Here is a 19892-nt window from a genome sequence, read left to right as displayed (position 1 = left end):
TGTAGACCTAACCAAACAGCAATAGTTCATGCTATGGCTGTTTTGTTAGGTATGTAAAACTGAAAAATAGACTTCAACATCCAAAAACAATGGGAACAGCCTCAAATATGTGTGTCACAACAGAATGGTACAATTTTACAAACGTTATGTACGGTTGTTTTATGACCTATGTGTTTTTACTGAAAGATAACTAAGGCAGCAGACTTTCTGCGACCATCCACGTTGTGTGAACTTAATGTAAAACAGGCTTACCCTTTAAAGATCATCGTACAATTTCAAAAAAATATATAGATATAAAAGTTAACATTGTAGATACTAAACCAATGATTGAAAAGGATAAATTCAGAAATAATTATCCTTGAGCATGTTTGGATTATAATGACTCCTTGGAATCTGGACTCTCCTTTGAGATTAATGCAAAGGCATCAGTCGTGCGTCTGATTCAGAGACTGCACTTAAAAGTAGTGCTTTGTTGTTTGAGTTAAAAACTTATCGAAATTGTGGGTGAAAAATCTTAACGTAGCAATGTCTTCTTGACAAAGTTCCTTGCTGCTGTTACCAAAAGTGCCAGATCCTTATGCGGTGTAAAAACCGAAATCGATATGAATGTCAAAAACCAGGGAAACGTGGATGGGGGTTGTCGCGGGAACAGACGGTGTACTATTGCGGCACAAATCGACACTAACACGGCATGCACTACTGCCAACCATACAACTTCTCTAGGATACAAGGGAATGGACATAACTTGAAACTGAAATAACGATACACACTACAACTATGAGTCACTTCCGATCGACAGAGCACAACAGCGCCACTTAATGGAACAAAAAATAAACATTGCCGACTGGTGGATGGAAAGTTTTTCTCCACCCACACAGACGTCTTCAAGATGACAAGCCTTCTCCAGCTTGAGATGATACACAGCATTAGCTAGGATACATTTCTGAATTTCTTCCCTTACCTCCCAACCTGACACACAGAGGGACCAGAGGTGGTACCATTTTGCAACCCGAACCGAGCAAAGGTACCTGGCATGGGACCTCCAACCATCCAAAGGGGGATGGTTGGAGGCCCAGGCCAGTTGCCTCTGGTCGGTTTGGGTTGCAAGCGGGTACCACCTTGTGTGTGTGTGTGTGTTGGAAATGGACGTTAGCTAATGCTCTATATCGTCTCACTATCCGTTAGGTGGTGCTCTTGTGCTTTGTTGATTGGAAGTGACTCATAGTTATAGTGTGTACCGTTATTTCAGTTTCAACTTATTGTCCATTCCCCTGTACCGTATTGAAGATTAGAAATCGCGAATGCCCAGGACTGGACATGATTAAACCAGAGATTTTGAAGAAAACAGCGTACTTTGCACCGTACTTGCTCTATACAACCGATGCCTGGAAACAAGCAAATTCTCTATAACACGGAAAATGGCAAACCCCATGTTAATAACTAAAACTCCTAACAAAAAACTGGACTGCCCAGATTCATATAGACCTGTCACACTGTTCTCAGTGGTCAGCAAATTCTCTACAACATGGAAAATGGCAAACGCCATGTTAATAACTAAAACTCCTAACAAAAAACTGGACTGCCCAGATTCATATAGACCTGTCACACTGTTCTCAGTGGTCAGCAAACTATATGATTGACTGCTGCACAAGCGAATAAAAAACACTATGAGAGGGCAGACCTGGCGGCTACCAATCAATTTGGATTTAAACTGGGTTATTCCACAGTAGATGCACTTGGAAACCTGCTTTGGAAGGTGCAGGATTGCAGAAAAAAATACCTACAAGTCATTTCAATTGATTTCACCGGGTTGTTCGACTCACTGTGGTGGCTGAGCATCCTGGGCACACTAATGGAGGCGGCCGTCATTATCAACCTATACAAGGTAATGGAAGACTACCGGTCTTGCAGGAAAGTAGAAATAAATGCGAACTGCCAAAAAGTAACAAGATCTGTACACAGGGGCTGCCTGCAGGGCAGCCCCTGTGTACAGATCTTGTGTTTGCCTTGGGTCCAATCATTTGGAACATGGTCCTCAGCAAGGACCTGGGGCTGGTCGGGGCCCAGGTCTTTGCAGATGACCTTATTCTTACCACTGAGGCTGACTCTAGAGCCCAACTAGACACTAAAACATTTGGCTACAAGAAATCAGTTAAATTTAAACAACGAAAACCACAAAATTCTACTAAAAGGAACCCTGCAAATATGGTGTCCACTCCAAATTAAAATAGGTGTGACCATTAAACTCGCCAACTAAATGAAATATCTAGGAGTTATCCTAGGCAAAAAAAATTATCCTTTCAACTTCACCTACAATATATATGTATATATACAGGGTGAATCACTACCAGTGCGACAAATTTGCAGGAGGTGTAGGGAACACAAAGACGAATCGGAATCGCATAGCATTCCAGCGTCCGAAATGCCGTCGTCATGCGGTAGAGGACGTTGAACGGGACGTCGCGTGAACAGCGATCCCGCTGGAAGTCAGCATTTGCGAACCGTTTCTGTTGAAGAAAACAAGTAGCAAAAGTCCTCCGGAGTGGATAATCCGCAGGCTCCAATGATTGGACGCGTTGCAGATGGTATGAACTCATTTGGTTTGTTGACAGTATCCTCCATACAGTGGATTGGGAAATACCCAATCGTTGATCTATCGCTCGAGTACTCGTACTCGGATTGCCTTCTGCAAGACGTAGGACATTCCCCTCATTGTCTGGCGTCCTCGTCGTTCGCTCTCGATTCATGGTACCTCTCGTGAAACAACCAGTCTCACGTAACCTTCTGTGCACACGTGCGAAAATCGTATGACGAGGAGCACGCCTGTGCGGGAAACGTTCCTGGTACAAGCGCAGAGCGGCGCGCCCGTTACAGTCCGCAGCTCCATACGCGAGGTGCATGTCGGCCAGTTCAACGTTTGAATACTCGTCCATCATACTGCCTCGGGAACCGGTTCGCTAATGCTGACTTCCAGCGAGATCGCTGTTCACGCGACCTCCCGTTCAACGTCCTCTACTGCATGGCGAAGTCATTTCGGACCCTGCAATGCTATGTGATTCCGATTCGTCTTTGTGCCCCCTACACCTCCTGCAAGTTTGTCGCACTGGTAGTGGATCACCCTGTATAAGGACGAAGATAAGACGTTACTCAGCACCACTGGCGAGGTTTATGAGAATAGACTGGGGATTAAAAAAAAAAACAACACTGATGTTGTATTATTAGGCAACCTTCATCCCTGCGATAACTTATGCTGCAGCAGTGTGGTATATCAAAACTACTCTTGCATTCAATAGGACAACTCTGGTATGATACAAAGGACCATTTTATTAAAAACCACACGAGTATGCAGAAGAGTAAGCACACCAGCATTGCAGGTGCTAGCTGGGGCGCTTCCCCTCTATTTGGAGGTTCTTAAAGTTGGCTTGTTTGCTCTTCTTCCATGCTAGGGTGTTGCATGGAAGAAGGATTTCATAATTGACCCAGCGAGTAGTAAAAAAAAAAAAAAACAGAAAAAATCAGATTACAGGCCCACCTACTCCGGGAGTGGCAACAAATATGGACCGATACAACAAAAGGAGAAATCACACAAATTCCTCTCCAACCACAGCAAAGCATACCCCCAAGCAACTGCCTGGTACTTTCCAGGGATGCGCTTGAATTTGCTGCTTACTGGTCATGGCCACTTCAACGAGAAGCTGCTTGGGTTCGACCTTGTTGAGGACACCATCTACATATGTGGGCAGGTAGAGAACTGGAACTTGGTCTATAACTTCACAGAATACCAAGATCTCAGATGCTTCAAGATCGAAAAGATACACTGCCTTCCGAATGGACTGGAATCTCACTTCATTGACACAGAAGAGGAATACAGAGCACTTTCTCAATATGGGCAAGGCCTCTTTGAGAAGAGAAAATAGCTAATTACCATAAATCATGTCTGATGAAAGACCACCAAAAGTTAAATTGTAAAATACTGTCCAATGGAGTTACTACAGAGAACAACTCTGAGACAAGAAAGTGAAAAACACAAGGATGGGGCTTACCCCATGAGCAACTGGAATGAAATTGACTGGACACTGAAGAAAAAAGTCTTAATGCAGCTCAGCTGCCAAATGCCATTTGGCGAGTAGAAGAGGGTGCCCTAGCCTTTCTTCATCTTTAATACCCCTATCCCAGGTGGGGGGAGAGACAGTCTTACGGTCTTCTCGCCGCTCAAACTTTCCCTTCTGTGGTGCGACATGGGCATGCCCATGTGACTTGGGGTCTGCTCCTCTATCTCGACTCCATACTTCTGTCTTCTGACCCCAGATTTCGGTCTCTCCACCCACTCTATCTGTACATATGCAAGCTGATGCCCTACATGCAATAATTGATTTAATCATCTCCAAATTACATTTTTAGTCCATTAGCATTATTTACAAATTTAGCATTATTTTTCATTGAATTTACCAAAAAAAAAATTCTTTTAGGTCCTAGCTGCAGAAATTTCAGAAAGTTAAGCGGCAGGACCTGCCAGAGTAAAACTTAGTTTTCTGGTCTGCCTCCCTGAGGCAAAAGTGGGCAACGTTAGGCCTCAGAAGGGTCCAGTGGCTAAATCAATGTCGTTGTGTAGGGCATTCGCTTGCGTATGTGCAGGTAGAGTGGGTGGGGAGAAGACAGAAGTATGGAATCAAGAGAGGAGGCAACCTTAAATCACAGTGGGGTGTGGGGGAGATGTAAATGTTATTTTGTGGGAATAGAATTCTTTATTATTATATTATTATTAATTTCTGTAATAAATACATCTCGTTAAGCTTTCTGTCCCACCTCTCTTAACTTTGTATTTCCCCGTATATTTCCTCCCTAATTTACCCCCCCCCCACACACACACATTAACACCTGATTTGTATACTGCACAGAAGATCACAGATTCTGGGGGAATACAAGTTCGTGTATGTCTCCTCTGGACTGGCTGAGTATTCAGAATGACTCGTACTACACTTTATAAACATATACAATTTTGTTTATTCACAGTATTTAAAATAATTAAATGCACATGGCATAATACTTTAAGAGTTTAGTATCTATATAATATCGGTGTTTAGATACACCATATATACATTAAAATATACATTCACATTATATACATTAAAAGAATATATCATACATCATCATTTGGGGATTATGTTAATTACTAGCATTATATGTGTGCTAAGATGTAAGGATAATCATAACTCATATCATGTCTCTTCGTGTCTTTCTGCCTTTTCTCCTTCCGATTTAGTTTACATCTCATAACATTCTCTTGTCTTCTAACAATTTGAACTTCCCAACTGGGATTACAGCAGTGAGCATAACAACTATATGTGTATTTCCTAGATTTATAAATCCCCGCTATAATCTTTCTTTAATTATTCCTTCCAAAATAATTACATGTGCTTAGAACACTCTTTAGTCTCAACTTAAAACATACTAGTCTCGAGTACATATATCTAAATCTTCCTTGCTTATTAACTTATCTTTGTGATGAAGCACATATATCTATATATTATGAACTTTCTACTTCCCTTTATGCTAAACATTATCAAATCAACTATCAACTAATCTAAAACATTCCTTAGAGTCCTTTCCTTCAATTCAAGCTTAAAACTGTTATCTGGTACTTACATAACAGCTTAGGGAATCACTTTTTACACAACCTTTTTCTCAGCTCAGGGGCGGCCATCATTATCAATATACGGCATCATCAGACTCCTACTGGAATTAGTCATCGGCTAAGGAACTGCTGCTCATCTACAGGAATTCTCCTTCGTTCAGGAACTCACTCTTTTCTCCATAAATGGGTTGCTCTGGCCCGCTTTGGGCCGAGCAACCCATTATGCACCCCAGTATCGTCGATCAGCTCGACGATACTGGGGTGCATAATAAAATTATCAAGACTCTCCTTACTGCTTTATCGAGAAGCCAGACTGTATAATTCTTCCTTATCTTTCTTTACCGAGACTTTTCGATCCTTATCACTCAGCTCCAGCATATGTGTTTCCATCTTTCATTGGGCATCTCCTTCCTATTTCTACGTTGGGGCTGACCTCTCCCAGAACTTGCCTAACGAATTGTCTTTGCGACCAACTGCTTCAATTTCCGCTACCACATTCCAGCGATTCTCCCGGCACTTCTCGGGATTTCTTTCCGGCCGCACATCACTCACTCACACCCACAGGAACTCTCAAATCTTCCAAAAACTGCACAAACTGTCAAAAACTCTGTAACTGTTCCTGTTTCCTCCTGTTCCATCTCCTTTTGTTTCAGCCACCCCTTCTATTCTGTTCCAATCGCAGTTCGTTCTTCATCATCTCTTTATTATCATTCGCTCTCTCCCACTTCCTCCGTTTTCTTGCCCTACCCTTTCCTGGGGAAATATCCGACTTCTCGAAATTTCTAGAAGCTTCGATGAACTTCCGGAAGTCTAGAAATTTCTAGATATTTCCTTATGATCATTCCTATGCACTTACCCCTTTTAGTCCACTCTGGTTTTTTCTCTACCGCTCCTTGAAATCAGTAAGTGCTCAAGGAGTCGGTCTGTTTTATCCAGAGCTAGCCATTTCCGCAGGTGTACACCGCATCCAGGGTTCCCTCTAAGTCTTTAAAATTCTTCTTCTCCACAAGGGGTAGTCGGTTCCCTTGTTCTTTTCTTCCAAAGAGCTGCCCACTTTCTGTTTATACCGACTTGAACTGCCCTTACGGTGCTCCCATTGTACTTTTGTGCACTGTCCAGCACCCGCCCCCCGTTGTTACGCTAATCCTCCCCTACTTAACTGTACGGTACAGAGCGATCGCAAACTAAGCTGAAAATCATCCTATGTAAATAATATTATTTAATATATATATATTTTTTTTTTTTCTTGTTATGTTATAATATTTATAACATAACATTCCTTAGGATAAGTGTAAGAATTTGGTTCTTACAGGGGCATGCCCGTGCCCCACAAGAAGGGAAAGTGGGAGAGATGAGGAGGGGAGAAGACAGTAAGATCATCTTCTTCCACCCTCTGCTGGGGATAGGGGTATTAAAGATGGAGGAAGGCTAGGAAACCCTCTTGAGTCCTTGAGGTTGTCACAGACATTCGCTCAGATATGCCAGTCAGGCTGTACTTGCTACCTGAGAGTCTAATGGAACTGATATTCGGGTGACATTCAAGTCAAGTGGACCCAATTTCGGCGTAGTCTGAATGGTTTGTGACAGCCAAATCCTCTGCTTGAACCTTCATGGTGGTGGGACTATTAGTAATCTTGGGTACAACCTGCATGCAAAAGCACACTCGAAGTGACCACCCAGGTGTGAACCAATGTAAGCCAGATTCGAGGTGTGGTGGGTACACCACTGGGAGGAATGCCGACCCTCTATGTTACCAGGCAATACTAGGTGGCAGATGACTCTTAGCAACTGGTGCAATACCACCACTTTGCTTATTGAAAGCTTGAAGTAATGGAACCCATATTTAGTCTCCAGAGCTAAGTTCGAGTCAACCGTTCCTCATTTCTTCCATCATGAAGTATGACTGATGACTTTTGAGGTTATGATGAACATCATGGCGAAATCCAATCTTCCTTGCATTTCGAGGGTACAGCTCTAAAACGGTGTTCGCAGGCTGGCAGCTAATTAGTACACCATACCGATCCTATTGGAATTGAATTTTCGGTTCGTAGCCCAGCGGTCACGTTATTTTTAGCTCCTGTATTATCCTGTTAAACTATGGATTTATTTCGTGTTAAAAGTGCAGTTTGTTATCAATGGATAATTACAACTTGAGGATTCTGGTGGTAAGCATAGTTTTGTGTTATTAGAACTCTCTTTCGAGTTTCTTCCATTTTCTTCTCATCGCTAATGTTCTTTGGTTACTCTGCTTAGGCGCCATAGCCGAAGCTTTAGGGAGGTGGCCACTCCTTCTTCCTGACCACCACAGCCACTACCCTGGCTAATTGCAATGGGGCTGTTTTCCCCTTTCCTTGACCTTGGACGGGCGTTGCATCGGAGCTACCAGTTTCACTGTTTTGTGCCTCTGGTGTGTACTTCCTTCTTACTGTAACTTTTGCCCACCTCTGTAAAAACCAGATGGTTCTGTTTCCACTTCAGCCAAGAATAAAGCTGACCCATTTTATACATGCTAGTATCCCATTTGTCTTCCAACTCATGTATTAACGATTTTGGTAAAATACTTCCCACAATTTCCAACCCGCTCCATTTAATGCCTCCTGTGGCCTTCCGTCAAAAGGATTTTGACGAATCTTGATGCTAAGAAACCTTCATATCCTGATGGTATTTCTCCGCTGGTTCTCAAAACCTGTGCTCCGAAACTTACTCTGGTTCTTTGCCAACTGTTTTTCACTTTCTTATTCCAAAGGTGTTTTTCCTTCTAGTGGAAATTTGCTCATATCCAGCCAGTTCCTGAAAAGAGTGAAAAATCCCTCCCATCCAATTATCATTCCAGTGCAATTACTTATATTCTTTCTAAAGTAACGGAGAAATCATTTAACAGTCAACTCCTAAACTACCTAGAAACCTTTCGTCTGATTAACGATCGCCAGTATGGATTCCGTCAGTGTCGATCTACTGGTGATATTCTGGCTTATGTTACCCATTTATGGACAAATTCAACGGAAAAGTTCGGTGAAACATAAGCAGTTGCTCTTGACAACTCAATGGTTTTTGATCGTGTTTGGCCTAAAGGTCTTCTAAACAAGTTGCCGTCTTATGGTTTACCAACTGTTTTTTTGTAATTGGTATTCCAGTTTTCTCTCTGATCGCTCACTGCGGGTGATGGTAGATGGCTCTGTCTTCTAACTTCTCCACTAATGCTGGTGTCCCCCAAGGTTAAATTTTTCCCCCACTCTTTTCCTCTTTTATGTTAATGACCTTCTTCCATTGACTGGATATCCTCTCGATAATTTTGCTGATGATAGCATATTGCATTCCACTTTCCGTTTGAGAAACCTTGCCCTGCTCAATCAGCTTCAACTTCTCGAATATCCGCTACCAATTCCTTAAATGCCGATCTCCAGGTAATTCTCCAGTTGGGCAAGGACAACCTAGTCGATTTCAATCACCTAATACGCCTAAATGTTAGTCAATACACATTACCCCCTCCTTGTGAGTTGCATATAGGAAGGCTGGAATTGAAAACGTTAAAAACTACCCTTCAGTGAGGATTATATTTGATAATAAAGGACATTGCCATGTATGTCGAGTACCAGGCTTTTCAAAAATTGCAATTTTATAAAATTAGATTCGATAATTCAGCAGATTATAAAAGCACAAACAAATAGTACTGAAATGTTAGATATTTTATAAGAAAAATAGTGGTTTGGTTACATCGTTTTCTATTGCATAAAATAGTTTTTGTACCTCCACATCCAGTAGCACACGCAAGAACTATCCACGCAAGTCCAACTCCCCATGCAGCCGGACGAAATCCAGAATAGAACGTACGATCAAGTAAGGGCAGTTCTTTTTCAAAAAAAAATTCCGCAGCCCCGTAAAGAACAGCCATATTGACAGTTATAGCTACTCCCCATCCAATGCATTGTAAGACCTACGAGAAATACCAAATAAATATTAATCATCAATTATTCGTGGCAAAAGAGTACAGGATAACACTTTTGAAAACTCAACAAATAAGCAAACAAATGAAAATTAAACGAATTTTTTTATAATGATGAATGCAAGAATAGCTTTCACATCTGCCTGCTGTGGCTAATCTATAAGATCTGCTAATCTTTCCAATCTAGCTGTTTTCGAACTCATCTAACACTGCCTCGATAGCATCAGCAAAATATTACCCCATTAGCCTTACAATCTTTCCAGTGCCGAATTCTTTGAAAAAACTCCCTGCTATCGCATCTGGCCATAATTGCAGACACTTCCAAATTTAAACCTAACTCCCGACTTTTTTAAAAAAATTGACCTGTGCTTGTTAAATAAGCTGCAGATCTACTACTCTTAATGCCATTAGTGTGCCAAAGTGTACAACAAAATCACCTTTTATGCCATTTAAAAGATATCTGTTCTGCAACTTTTTCCTTTGGTAGATATACCCTGGTCGTATTGTACTTATCCTTTTTGCACAATATATATCCACAAAACATAGTTGTACAATTTCAATCAAGTAATGCGCATGTTAGTGTGAATATCCATGAGTACCGTCGCATCATGTCTTATTTGTAAAATAAAAAAAAAAAAAAAGACTACATCTCCCAAACATTTCGAATGCATAGGAAATTTCAGTTCCTGTTTAAATGGTATACATTTTCACTTAAACCTACCAAGCCACCTTTTTCTGTTGGAATCCCAATTATCAGTTGATTCAGCCACTGCTCACCTGAGTTGTCCTAATTATTCGCAGTACGATTCCTTTCGCGTCAAAGGTGGTTGTACTTGTTCTCTCTGATATTTCGTGCCGAAGAGTTAATTTGGAATCTGCGCTTTTCGTACTTCCCTGGCTTAAAGCCTCTCTACTCCATTCTGCCAAATTTCTATCTTGCCTTTATCGATCTCGCAGTTCTACTGATCACTTGGAACTCATTGACTTATTTTCTTTGTCGCGACTTTCTTCAGTTCAACGTTCCTGACAGTGAGTTAATTTTTCTTGGCCATTGTAATATTCACAACTGTAGCTGGATTTTTCCTACTCACGTCGACCCAGCTGGTCGAGAAACTGGGGCTGTTGAAATTACTAATATCATCGTACAGATTGTTCATTTACTTACCAGAACCAAAAAATCCTAACCACATAGCCAACACTCCTTGATATCTCACGAAGACACGAACTATCATTGTAAGTACACGGTTGAAGTGACTGATCCTCCGGGTACCTCACACCACAACTTAGTGATGGTCTGTTCTCCGATGGAGAACAGACCATCACTGAGTTGTGGTGAGAATTGCGGATGAGAATTGCAACCGCGGTCTGTTCTCCGATGGAGAACAGACCGCGGTTGCAATTCTCATCCGCGTACTATTTGGGATTACAAAAATGCAAAATAGCATGATCTGAGAGTGTTTTCTCTGATGTTAGTAAAATTAGTATTGTAAAGAGGAAATCCTTTATTTTACACTTCCCTATTGTATATGGGGCTTTGGCCAGGATGGCACAAATTGAGTGAATTTTTTTTTGTTTGTTTTTTGACATCTTGTTACATCGGCTGTTGATTAACCTCTAACGAGAATTTAAATTTAAAAAATTCCAGAAACCACCTTAAAATATTGTCCTTTATCTAATGTTTTGATTCTTCTATAAGTGTTGGATGTTAATTATAAGAATGCTACCTATTGCAATTGGATTGAATCTAAATTTGCAGATTCCAAATTTTCATTCAAATTCTGATTCAAAATAAGCCAAAGCTTGCAGCAGTTTCAAAGCAGTTGTTGCACGATTTTATGTAAGCAGGAAATTATCATGGAGATTTTTATTCCAAAGCAGTTGTTTGCAACACAGTTTTCAATGTTACTGAAGCGAAGTGCGGCCTGCAGAGGTTTTTAAGGGTGCATTGCAGGTCGTGACCGGGTGGCTACTTCTGGACCTACATTTGGTTTTTAAGTCAATATATGTTCACTTAAGGCGTAGAGTACCATACAGGCGTCTGTCAATGAAAAATGGATTGCGCTGGTGTACAAATACGAGAAGAAGCGCATTTCGGCTCTCTTGGTGGCTAAATGGCAAGTGCGATGGAAGATAGTACTAAGAGCCGCATTGCAAATAAATTCCTGACACGTGTAAATAGTAATGTTAAACTTGGACCAGATGGTTTAGTCCAAATTTATACACCACCATTATTATTGACAGAACATGGATACTTTTTTGCAAAGTTGCAAGAGTTGGGTATGTGGGCCGTCCTTATTGCGTCTATTGGAACGATGAAACTTGGGAAAATATATTATAGCACTATTATCACTGTTATCAGTACTCTGATCTTACGGATGATTTAATAGCAGGGTCGCCAAATCTATATGAGTCTAACCCTGAATGTGAACAAATTCTGGTAGGAACAGAGGCAGATTTCAATTCTTTCCAAGGGTTTGCTGTCCAGGTATTTCGAAGACGGTTAATCTTGTTACAAACAGAGGAGCAAGGAAATTAATTGTTGCCTCGTATAATTGAGATCTTATGGCTGACTCGGAATCAAATCTGGCTGATCATTAAAACCGATTTCATTATTTCAACAGGATAGGCGCAAGATATGCGTGCGGTACCGTTCTAATTATAGGTGGAAGCTGACCCTGTGTGGTCAATGACGCCCAAATCGTTTCATTGACAGGGATTTCTTGAAGGATTCGTGTACAGGTGGACTTTAAAAATTGTTGCCTACTTCGAATGGGTGTACTTCATTCTCTGTACGACACTATGAATTGTATCTGTAATACTGTATTATTTGTAAATATACGGTGAGGTTGCCCAAATTTTGCAGGGATGGATAAAGAGAAAAAAAAAAGCTCTAATTGGAGAAGCACACTTGCTTGTAATCTTTGCATTAGTAAAGATTAATATTTATTAGCAGATGAAACGTAGGATCGGGTGGTATTGTTATGATAACTGTGGGAGATCTGCTCTACCTTCCTCAACACTCCATGTCCACTATTCACCTACTTGCATCTCTGTTGAGTTCTGTGCGGCAAACTTTCATCTTGGACTGTGTTCTGATTTAGTGATCATATATACTTGGACTTCTGATGAGGGGTGGACTTCATTTGGTTCATTTGAACTTTCTGCTAACAGTATTTGCAGTTTACCAAGATGTATCTTATGTGGAGAGCACATCTTTGGTGAATCCATCTCAACTTTTGGACTTCATTGAATTAAGTTAGCTAACGTGAATACTTCTTCTATTGGCATCCTGGTTAAGACTGAACTTCTTCAATGTGCACTTCTTATGACTGATAGCGTTTTAATGAGCTTTTTTCTAATGGGTTTGTGGTTACTGAGCGACTCTTACTGGACTAACTGAACCTTATTTAAATAAATAAATAAATTCAAGAGCCTAGGTATCTAACTATCGTGTTATGTAATATTGTGGGGATACCAGTTTTTTCCACAGGAACTCCTAGTATAATAAATAAAAATATATAAAATATTCCAAAGCAGGTATTAATTTGTCTAAACTAGCCTTAAAAATGCTAAGAGTAGAGCATCCGTCCACACAGTAGTCGAGGAGTATTATCACTTGCTATAACTCCATTTTACACTTTCTTTTTCAGCTGATGTTTTTCCTTCTGCTTGGAAGTTTGCTCATATCTAACTATTTCCCAAAAGGGGAGAAAAATTTCACCCATACAATTATCGTTTCATTGCATTCACTTCTACTCTTTCTAAAGTAATGGAGAAATAAAATAATCCCCAACTTCTAAATTATCTACAAACCACTCTCATTAATAATCATCAGTATGGAGTCCACCAGTGTCGATCCACTGGCTTATATTACTCATGTATGGACAAATTCTGTGAAAAAGGTTGGTGAAACTCAAGCAGTTTCGCTTGACATTTCAAAGATTTATGATCGTGTTTGGCAAAGCTTTTTTCTAAGTAACCTTCTGTTTTATGAATTTCCGAGTTTTTTTTGGAATTGGGTAAATAGTTTTCTTTCTGACCTCTCACTCTGAGTGATGGTAGATGTATCTCTCCGCATTCTAACCTTTCTACTATTGACGATGTTTCCCAAGGTCCAGTTCTATCTCCCATTCTTTTCCTCTTGTGTATTAGTGATTCTCTTCCAGTGACTTGAAATTCTATCCTTAGTTTTGTTGATGATCGCAGATTGCATTCCACCTTCCACTTTTAGAGACCGTGCCTTGCGTAAACAGCTCCATCTTGTAGAATCAGCCCTGCTTCTTCATCTGATCTGTAGATAATTTTCCAGTGGGGGAGAAAGTATAACTTAGTTAATTTCCATGCTTTCTAATATTTAGCCGTATCTTATATCCCGAAAAAGGATTCATGTGTTCCTTTGCATATCTTTCTTGACTCATAACTAGACAAGATCACATATTTCTATTAGGGATTAACCCGACTTCTAATCTCGCTTGTCATACGCACCACACAAGTCTTACTTCCTCTGCATCTAAAATATTGGGGTTACTCTATCGCAGTCGGCGTTACACTTCTTCCAAATAGCTGCTTACTGTGTACAAAACTCAAAGCCAGCCTACTACAGGTCATTGTTTCCACATCTTAGGCGGTGCCCTCATAAACGCTCTCTCATGCTGATAGAATCCATTCCGAAGAGGTCAGTTAGGCTAATTAATGACACAACTTTTCTTTTTTTTTGTCTTTTTACTCCTTTTCTCAGAGACGTTCCGTTTCTATTTCATGCTTTTTGTATAGATGTACCCATGGGAGATGTTTTTATGAAATCATTGCTGTAATTCTCCCTCTCGTTTCCATTCTATTCCAAATATGTGCTATAACAATCAAATATACACTTAGTGTTTAAGTTAAAATTACAGAACCATCTTTTCTTCTTCCTCATGTATCCGTTGAACTTCCGTCTTCTGGATGAATCTCCCTTCACATGAATTTCCTGAAAATTACAATATTCAGAAATTCCAGTCCGATCTCAATAATTTTCTTTAATTTTGTAAACTTTCAATGCTGAACGGTACTAAGTACTATAGATTCCATTACGTTCCGTGTTTGGGAGTTTCCTAAAAAAAAAAAATACCACATCTCTCTCCTCCTGGTCAGATTGAAAAGGTGGTTGCAGTGGAGAAAAACGTGTAAGGGAATCGCGAGCACTTTATGCGATTCAAGGTATCCATTGTAGTGACCATATCACTGAGATATTTATCTCAGGACAGTGGTTAAACAGTTTAATGCGATGTCATCTGGCATTGAACACCTTTTTAGATTTTATTCAAGACAATGTGCTGTTTAATATGAAAAAAAAAAACGAGACTATTTCATTGTACTTATCGCTCATAATTAAACAGCTGTTTTAATGGTGATAATAAAAGGGATCAACACGCCCTCAAAGTGGTAATTTGAGTAAGAGACCTCAGTCCGAGATGTACACCTTCAGGATACGTTCCAGGTGGCAGCTTTAAATGTCACGTCTCAATGTTATCGCTATCTCACTATACAAAGACACTTGCAAAATTCCTAATTTTACAGCTGATAGTATGTAATAAAAACGACACTTACAGGCTTGATAATTATATTTGGTCTTGTGGCCAGGTAGTATCCAATGAAGATGCCCATAGCATATGGAGCAAAACGAGTGTAGGGAGTCATGTAGATATACGACAAATAGTCTTCTATTTTCCTAAAACAGAAATATTAATTTTTACAGTTTTTAAGAAAAATAAAATACACGTAAAAATATTAAATGCCCCAAGCTCTATCATGTCGATAAAATTATATTTATTCGGAAAAAAATGGAGAGGTAATTATAGATCCATTGACACAAGCAGACTCGTTTGCATACCGTTTCAAAAAATGTGGGATAATACGCAGAAATATGTATTTTATCTACTTATTGTTTTCTAGAACATTCGGGAGCTCTGTAGAGCATTTTCGAGCTTTCTACAAGTTTCGAGGATGTTCCGGAATTTCTTAGAATATAGTTACTTGTGGAAGAAAGATCGGGGTGTTTCTGGTAGGTTCTAGAACCTTCGTCGGAATTCTCTAGAACCATTATGAGGCATCTAGAAACTGATATATACGAATGTGTTCCGCACCATGCAAGCATTTTCATTTTTCAAAAAGTGCGTGTGTTTCAGAGAGCGAGTGGTGGACAAAATGAACAAGTGTTTTAGTGAATTATTGTTTGTAATCAAGTGCTGTATGTATTATAAATCGTGCACTGCGTTTAAATTATAAATAAAAAGTTACAATTCCTTCATTGAGTTCTTATTTTGGCGTACATGAAATATATTGCGTTCTTGCCGAAATGAGCCTGATACCTTTTGCTATATTTTCGGAGATGTGGTATTGAAATCGCAGTGGAAGCCATTGTCAAAATTTGTAAGAAAAGCCTATGAACTATTTTGGATGTAAGGTCGGAGAAAAAGGTAAAGTATGGGCTTCAAATATTTCGTCTAGTTCATGTTAATAATAAATAAATAAATATTCATTTATTGCAAACACAGAAGGGCCATAAATTCAATACAAGGGATATAAATATAAAAACAAATTCAATACAAGGGACATAAATATAAAAACAAATAAAGCAGAATTCATATATACATTTATAATGAATAGGAATTATAATGATTAAAAATATATATATATATATATACACACACATACAGTGGCCTACAAAAAAATCTGCATCACCTTAAAGTAACATATCTAGTGAAACGTATAAGATATTATTTTATTACATTGATTTTGTTCATCGAAAAGCAAAGTATTGCGTCAGATGACGCTTCTATTGAATCAGACAGTAATTGCAAGGTATTGCATCAGCTGTTTCTATAAATACGGCGTTGTAAGTGTATTCACACTCATTTGTATCCTGTTTTGGGGAGGTGTAAGCATGGCTCCATATGTTCAGTTGACACCAAGAAAATAAAAAGTGTTGCTGTTGCTCTGTCCCAGGAAGGGCTTTCTATGCATGCTATCGCTGATACAATACGATGCCACCAGTCAACAGTATCCCGCGTGCTGAAATTAAAGCGTGAAACCGGTGATGTGAAGAGAAGATCTGGATCAGGCCGTAAGAGGGTGACTACGCTTTCTTAAGATCGATATTTGAAACGGCTATGCCTTCGTAATGGTCATGCTAGGGCCTCATGATCTAAAACTGGACTTTGAGATGGCCTCTGGTGTTGGAACAAGTGCAGAAACTATTCAAAGACGGCTTTTGGAATGTGATCTGCATGCCTATCTGCCCAAGAAGAAGACTTTGTTGGCCCAACAAATGAGGAAGAAGCGACTTGCTTGGGCTGAACTGCATGTTTCATGGACAAAACAGCAATGGGACACCGTCATCTTTTCTGACGAACCGAAATTCAACATGCCTGGCTCAGATGGAAAGCGATATGTCAGAAGAAGAAAAATTGGACGCATACCATCCTGACTGCATAACACCGACTGTAAAGTTCCTCACCGGTCAAATGAACTGGGAATGCATAACAAGCAAGGGGTCGAACGAATTAAGTTTATTAACGGAACGCTGAAGGCAGAAACCTACATTGCTATATTGGAGGAGTGCCTGAAACCCGTTATTAGGGATCACCACAAAAACGTCCAAAACTGCATTTTTAAACAGGACTCAGCACCGTGCCACACCACACAGCAAAATTTGTAAGTTTTATGCTATTTAGATTTAATGATGAATTTTTTTCTTCTTGTCTCACAAGGCTCAAAACCTACTTAAACCAATGTTTTCCCTCGTGTTTCTCCATTAAGCGGCAGTCATACCTCAGAAATGCTGGCATTAGTGTTGGACTGGCCCGACAACAGTCTAGATTTGAACCATATTGAAAATGGCTGGTACAAATGTCGTCCAGAATTGCTCAGAAGAAGCCAACAACTAAGATTCAGTTGCGGAGAGCATTGTATGGATGTGGTACCACGAAATTAGGCAACCGTATATGCAGAAGTTTAAACTCTATGCCAGATTATTGCAAGGCTGTAATTGCAGCTCGAGGAGGAAGAGCAAAATATTGAGGACTTAATTTGCTGATACACAGTACATAATACTATTACTTTAACTTGTCATTCCAGTTTGTACAGGTAAATGCAATAAAATATATGGTTCGTTGTCCTGTTTTCCATTTACATGATGTGTCATATTTCCATAAATTACCATTTTACTCTTTGGGAAGGCATGGCAATTAGGTATATCAGGTGGAGTCTTTTTATTGGATTTCACAGAGATATATATCCTATCTAACAAATACATTTCTGCAACCCAAATTGCAACGAAAAACACATTATTTGCAAAATTCACAAATGATGCAGTTTTTTGTCCGCCACTGTATATATTGCAGAACGCATTTACTGAGTTGCAGGCAGGCAGCTTTTTTTTTTTTTTTCGTTATTTGATTGTAAATCTGACTTCACTAGGCTTCAGAGTTGAGTAACCACAAAGTCTTGCAATCAATGTTGTGATGATTTGAGGTGAAGGGATGCATTGGGGAACATTTTATCTATTTGTCTGGAGAGTTTGGAATTGAATTATTGTTAGTTTCTTGAATTTTTCTCTGCTGGTTGAGCTATTATGTTGGTTAATTTTGGCGAATCGCTTGAATACGTAACTAACTTTGCAAGAAGCTTGACTCCAGACTCGTTAATCATCTGTTGCAAAGTTTTGTGTTAAAGTTTTCGTTAAGCTGTTGCCTGGATGCTGTACGTGGAAAAGGAAGTTTGTTGTTCGGCCATCTGAGAACACAATACTCTAGGCCAGGAGTGGCCTACTTAATTTGTGATGTGATCTACTTTTTTCCTTCAAAATGTGCCGCGATCTATCATCTCAAAAATTACATTGCACAAACGAGAGATGACTGTATATTTAAAATACGGCGTGATCGACCCAAATTAAATCCGCGATCGACTCGTTGGCCACCCCTGCTATAGGGCATGGAATTTCTTTACGGCAACTTGAGGAGCACCAGAGCAGGTTTTGGAGGCATAAGACGGAATGAGAAAAATGCATCTTTGATCATGATTTATGACTGTCTTTTATTTTATTTATTTATTTTTTTGTCTTGAATCGCTGCTGTTTCTTGCTCGATTAACCATTTTGCTTTTTGAATTTTTTAGCAACATTTAAATAGTGAGAATTAAAGGAAAGATTTTTGTTAAAATACTGCTAGGTTTTTCTGAGCATATACATTTGTAATTGAAACTTCTGAAATTTTAATTTCTACGTAGTTTAGTTGTTTCTGTAAGGAATAAGTTATTTGAGCAGATTTGTTTGCATTTATAGTCAGATTGATATCCTTCAGATACTCGATGATTCCTCACATCTCTAAATTCGCATCCTGGCTAACCTGGCAAATGTCATCACAGGATTTGGAAATAATAAACAACTTGAAATCATCGGTATAAGCCAGCAGATTTGGATTTTCTTGTAGAAGTGGTGTAGAGATGCTGAAAAATATTATTGTTATTAGTGAGGAAGAGATGTTTGTGATTTAGGCTGTACTGTAGACAGGACAATAACTAATAAAGGATTACCTTGGTCTGTTTATAGGAATGCTTCTTTTCCAACTCTCCTAGTCGATCACGTAAGAATTAAGTTACAATAATAAAATTACTATAATGCATTTAGGGATTATGGCTTAGGCTGCGAGAAAGTCTAGACTATGTATAAGTTAAGTGCAAATGCATCATTAATACACAGTCAATTCTAATTAGCAAAATATTTGCAAAGACGGCATCGTTTTAAGTTATATCTTACATTGTGAATACCTTCACAACGATTTGCCATGACATTGCGCTACTTCGAATAAATAACGCTTCACCTAAAGGAGAAGACTAACGTTACTTATTCTCAGTGGATACCACCACCCAGACGGCACCGTTTCAGGGCTATTTGGCCCTTCTTTGGTGGGTGGGTGGGTAGATACCCAAGTGATGCAATGATGGCAAAACAGTTGTGAAGTATGACTCCACAGATAGTGTATGATATATTAAGAGTATAATGCATTTAGGACTTATGCCTTAGGCTGCGAGGCATCAGGCATCACTCATATTGTGGAGTTACACTTCACAATTGTCTTGCCATCATTGCATCAGTTGGGTTCCTACCCACCCGCCGAAGAAGGGCCAAATAGCCCTGAAACGGTACCATCTGGGTGGTGGTGGTATCCACTTAGAATAAGTAACGTAGGTGGAATATCATGGCAACTCGTTGTGAAGGTATTCACAATATGAGATATGACTTAAAACGATGCCGTCTTTGTAAATATCTTGCTA

At 39.6% G+C, this 19892-nt stretch overlaps 1 protein-coding gene across 1 annotated transcript in view; it reads right to left on the bottom strand.

Annotated features, from left to right (window-relative positions):
• Positions 1 to 19892, bottom strand: part of LOC150087183 (nose resistant to fluoxetine protein 6-like) — a 132645-nt gene that overhangs the window by 16873 nt on the left and 95880 nt on the right. Inside the window, exons 12-13 of the mRNA XM_090372398.1 lie at positions 15168 to 15288; positions 9383 to 9569 (exon numbers count right to left, since the gene is read on the bottom strand). Coding sequence (XP_090228524.1) covers positions 9383 to 9569; positions 15168 to 15288 — 308 coding nt within the window. The remainder of the gene's footprint in view (positions 1 to 9382; positions 9570 to 15167; positions 15289 to 19892) is intronic.

This window comes from Mastigoproctus giganteus, chromosome 4 (assembly GCF_048544385.1).
Source record: "Mastigoproctus giganteus isolate SK-2022 chromosome 4, ASM4854438v1, whole genome shotgun sequence".
Lineage (NCBI taxonomy): Eukaryota > Metazoa > Arthropoda > Arachnida > Uropygi > Thelyphonidae > Mastigoproctus > Mastigoproctus giganteus.
This window is presented reverse-complemented; position numbering and strand designations above follow the sequence as displayed.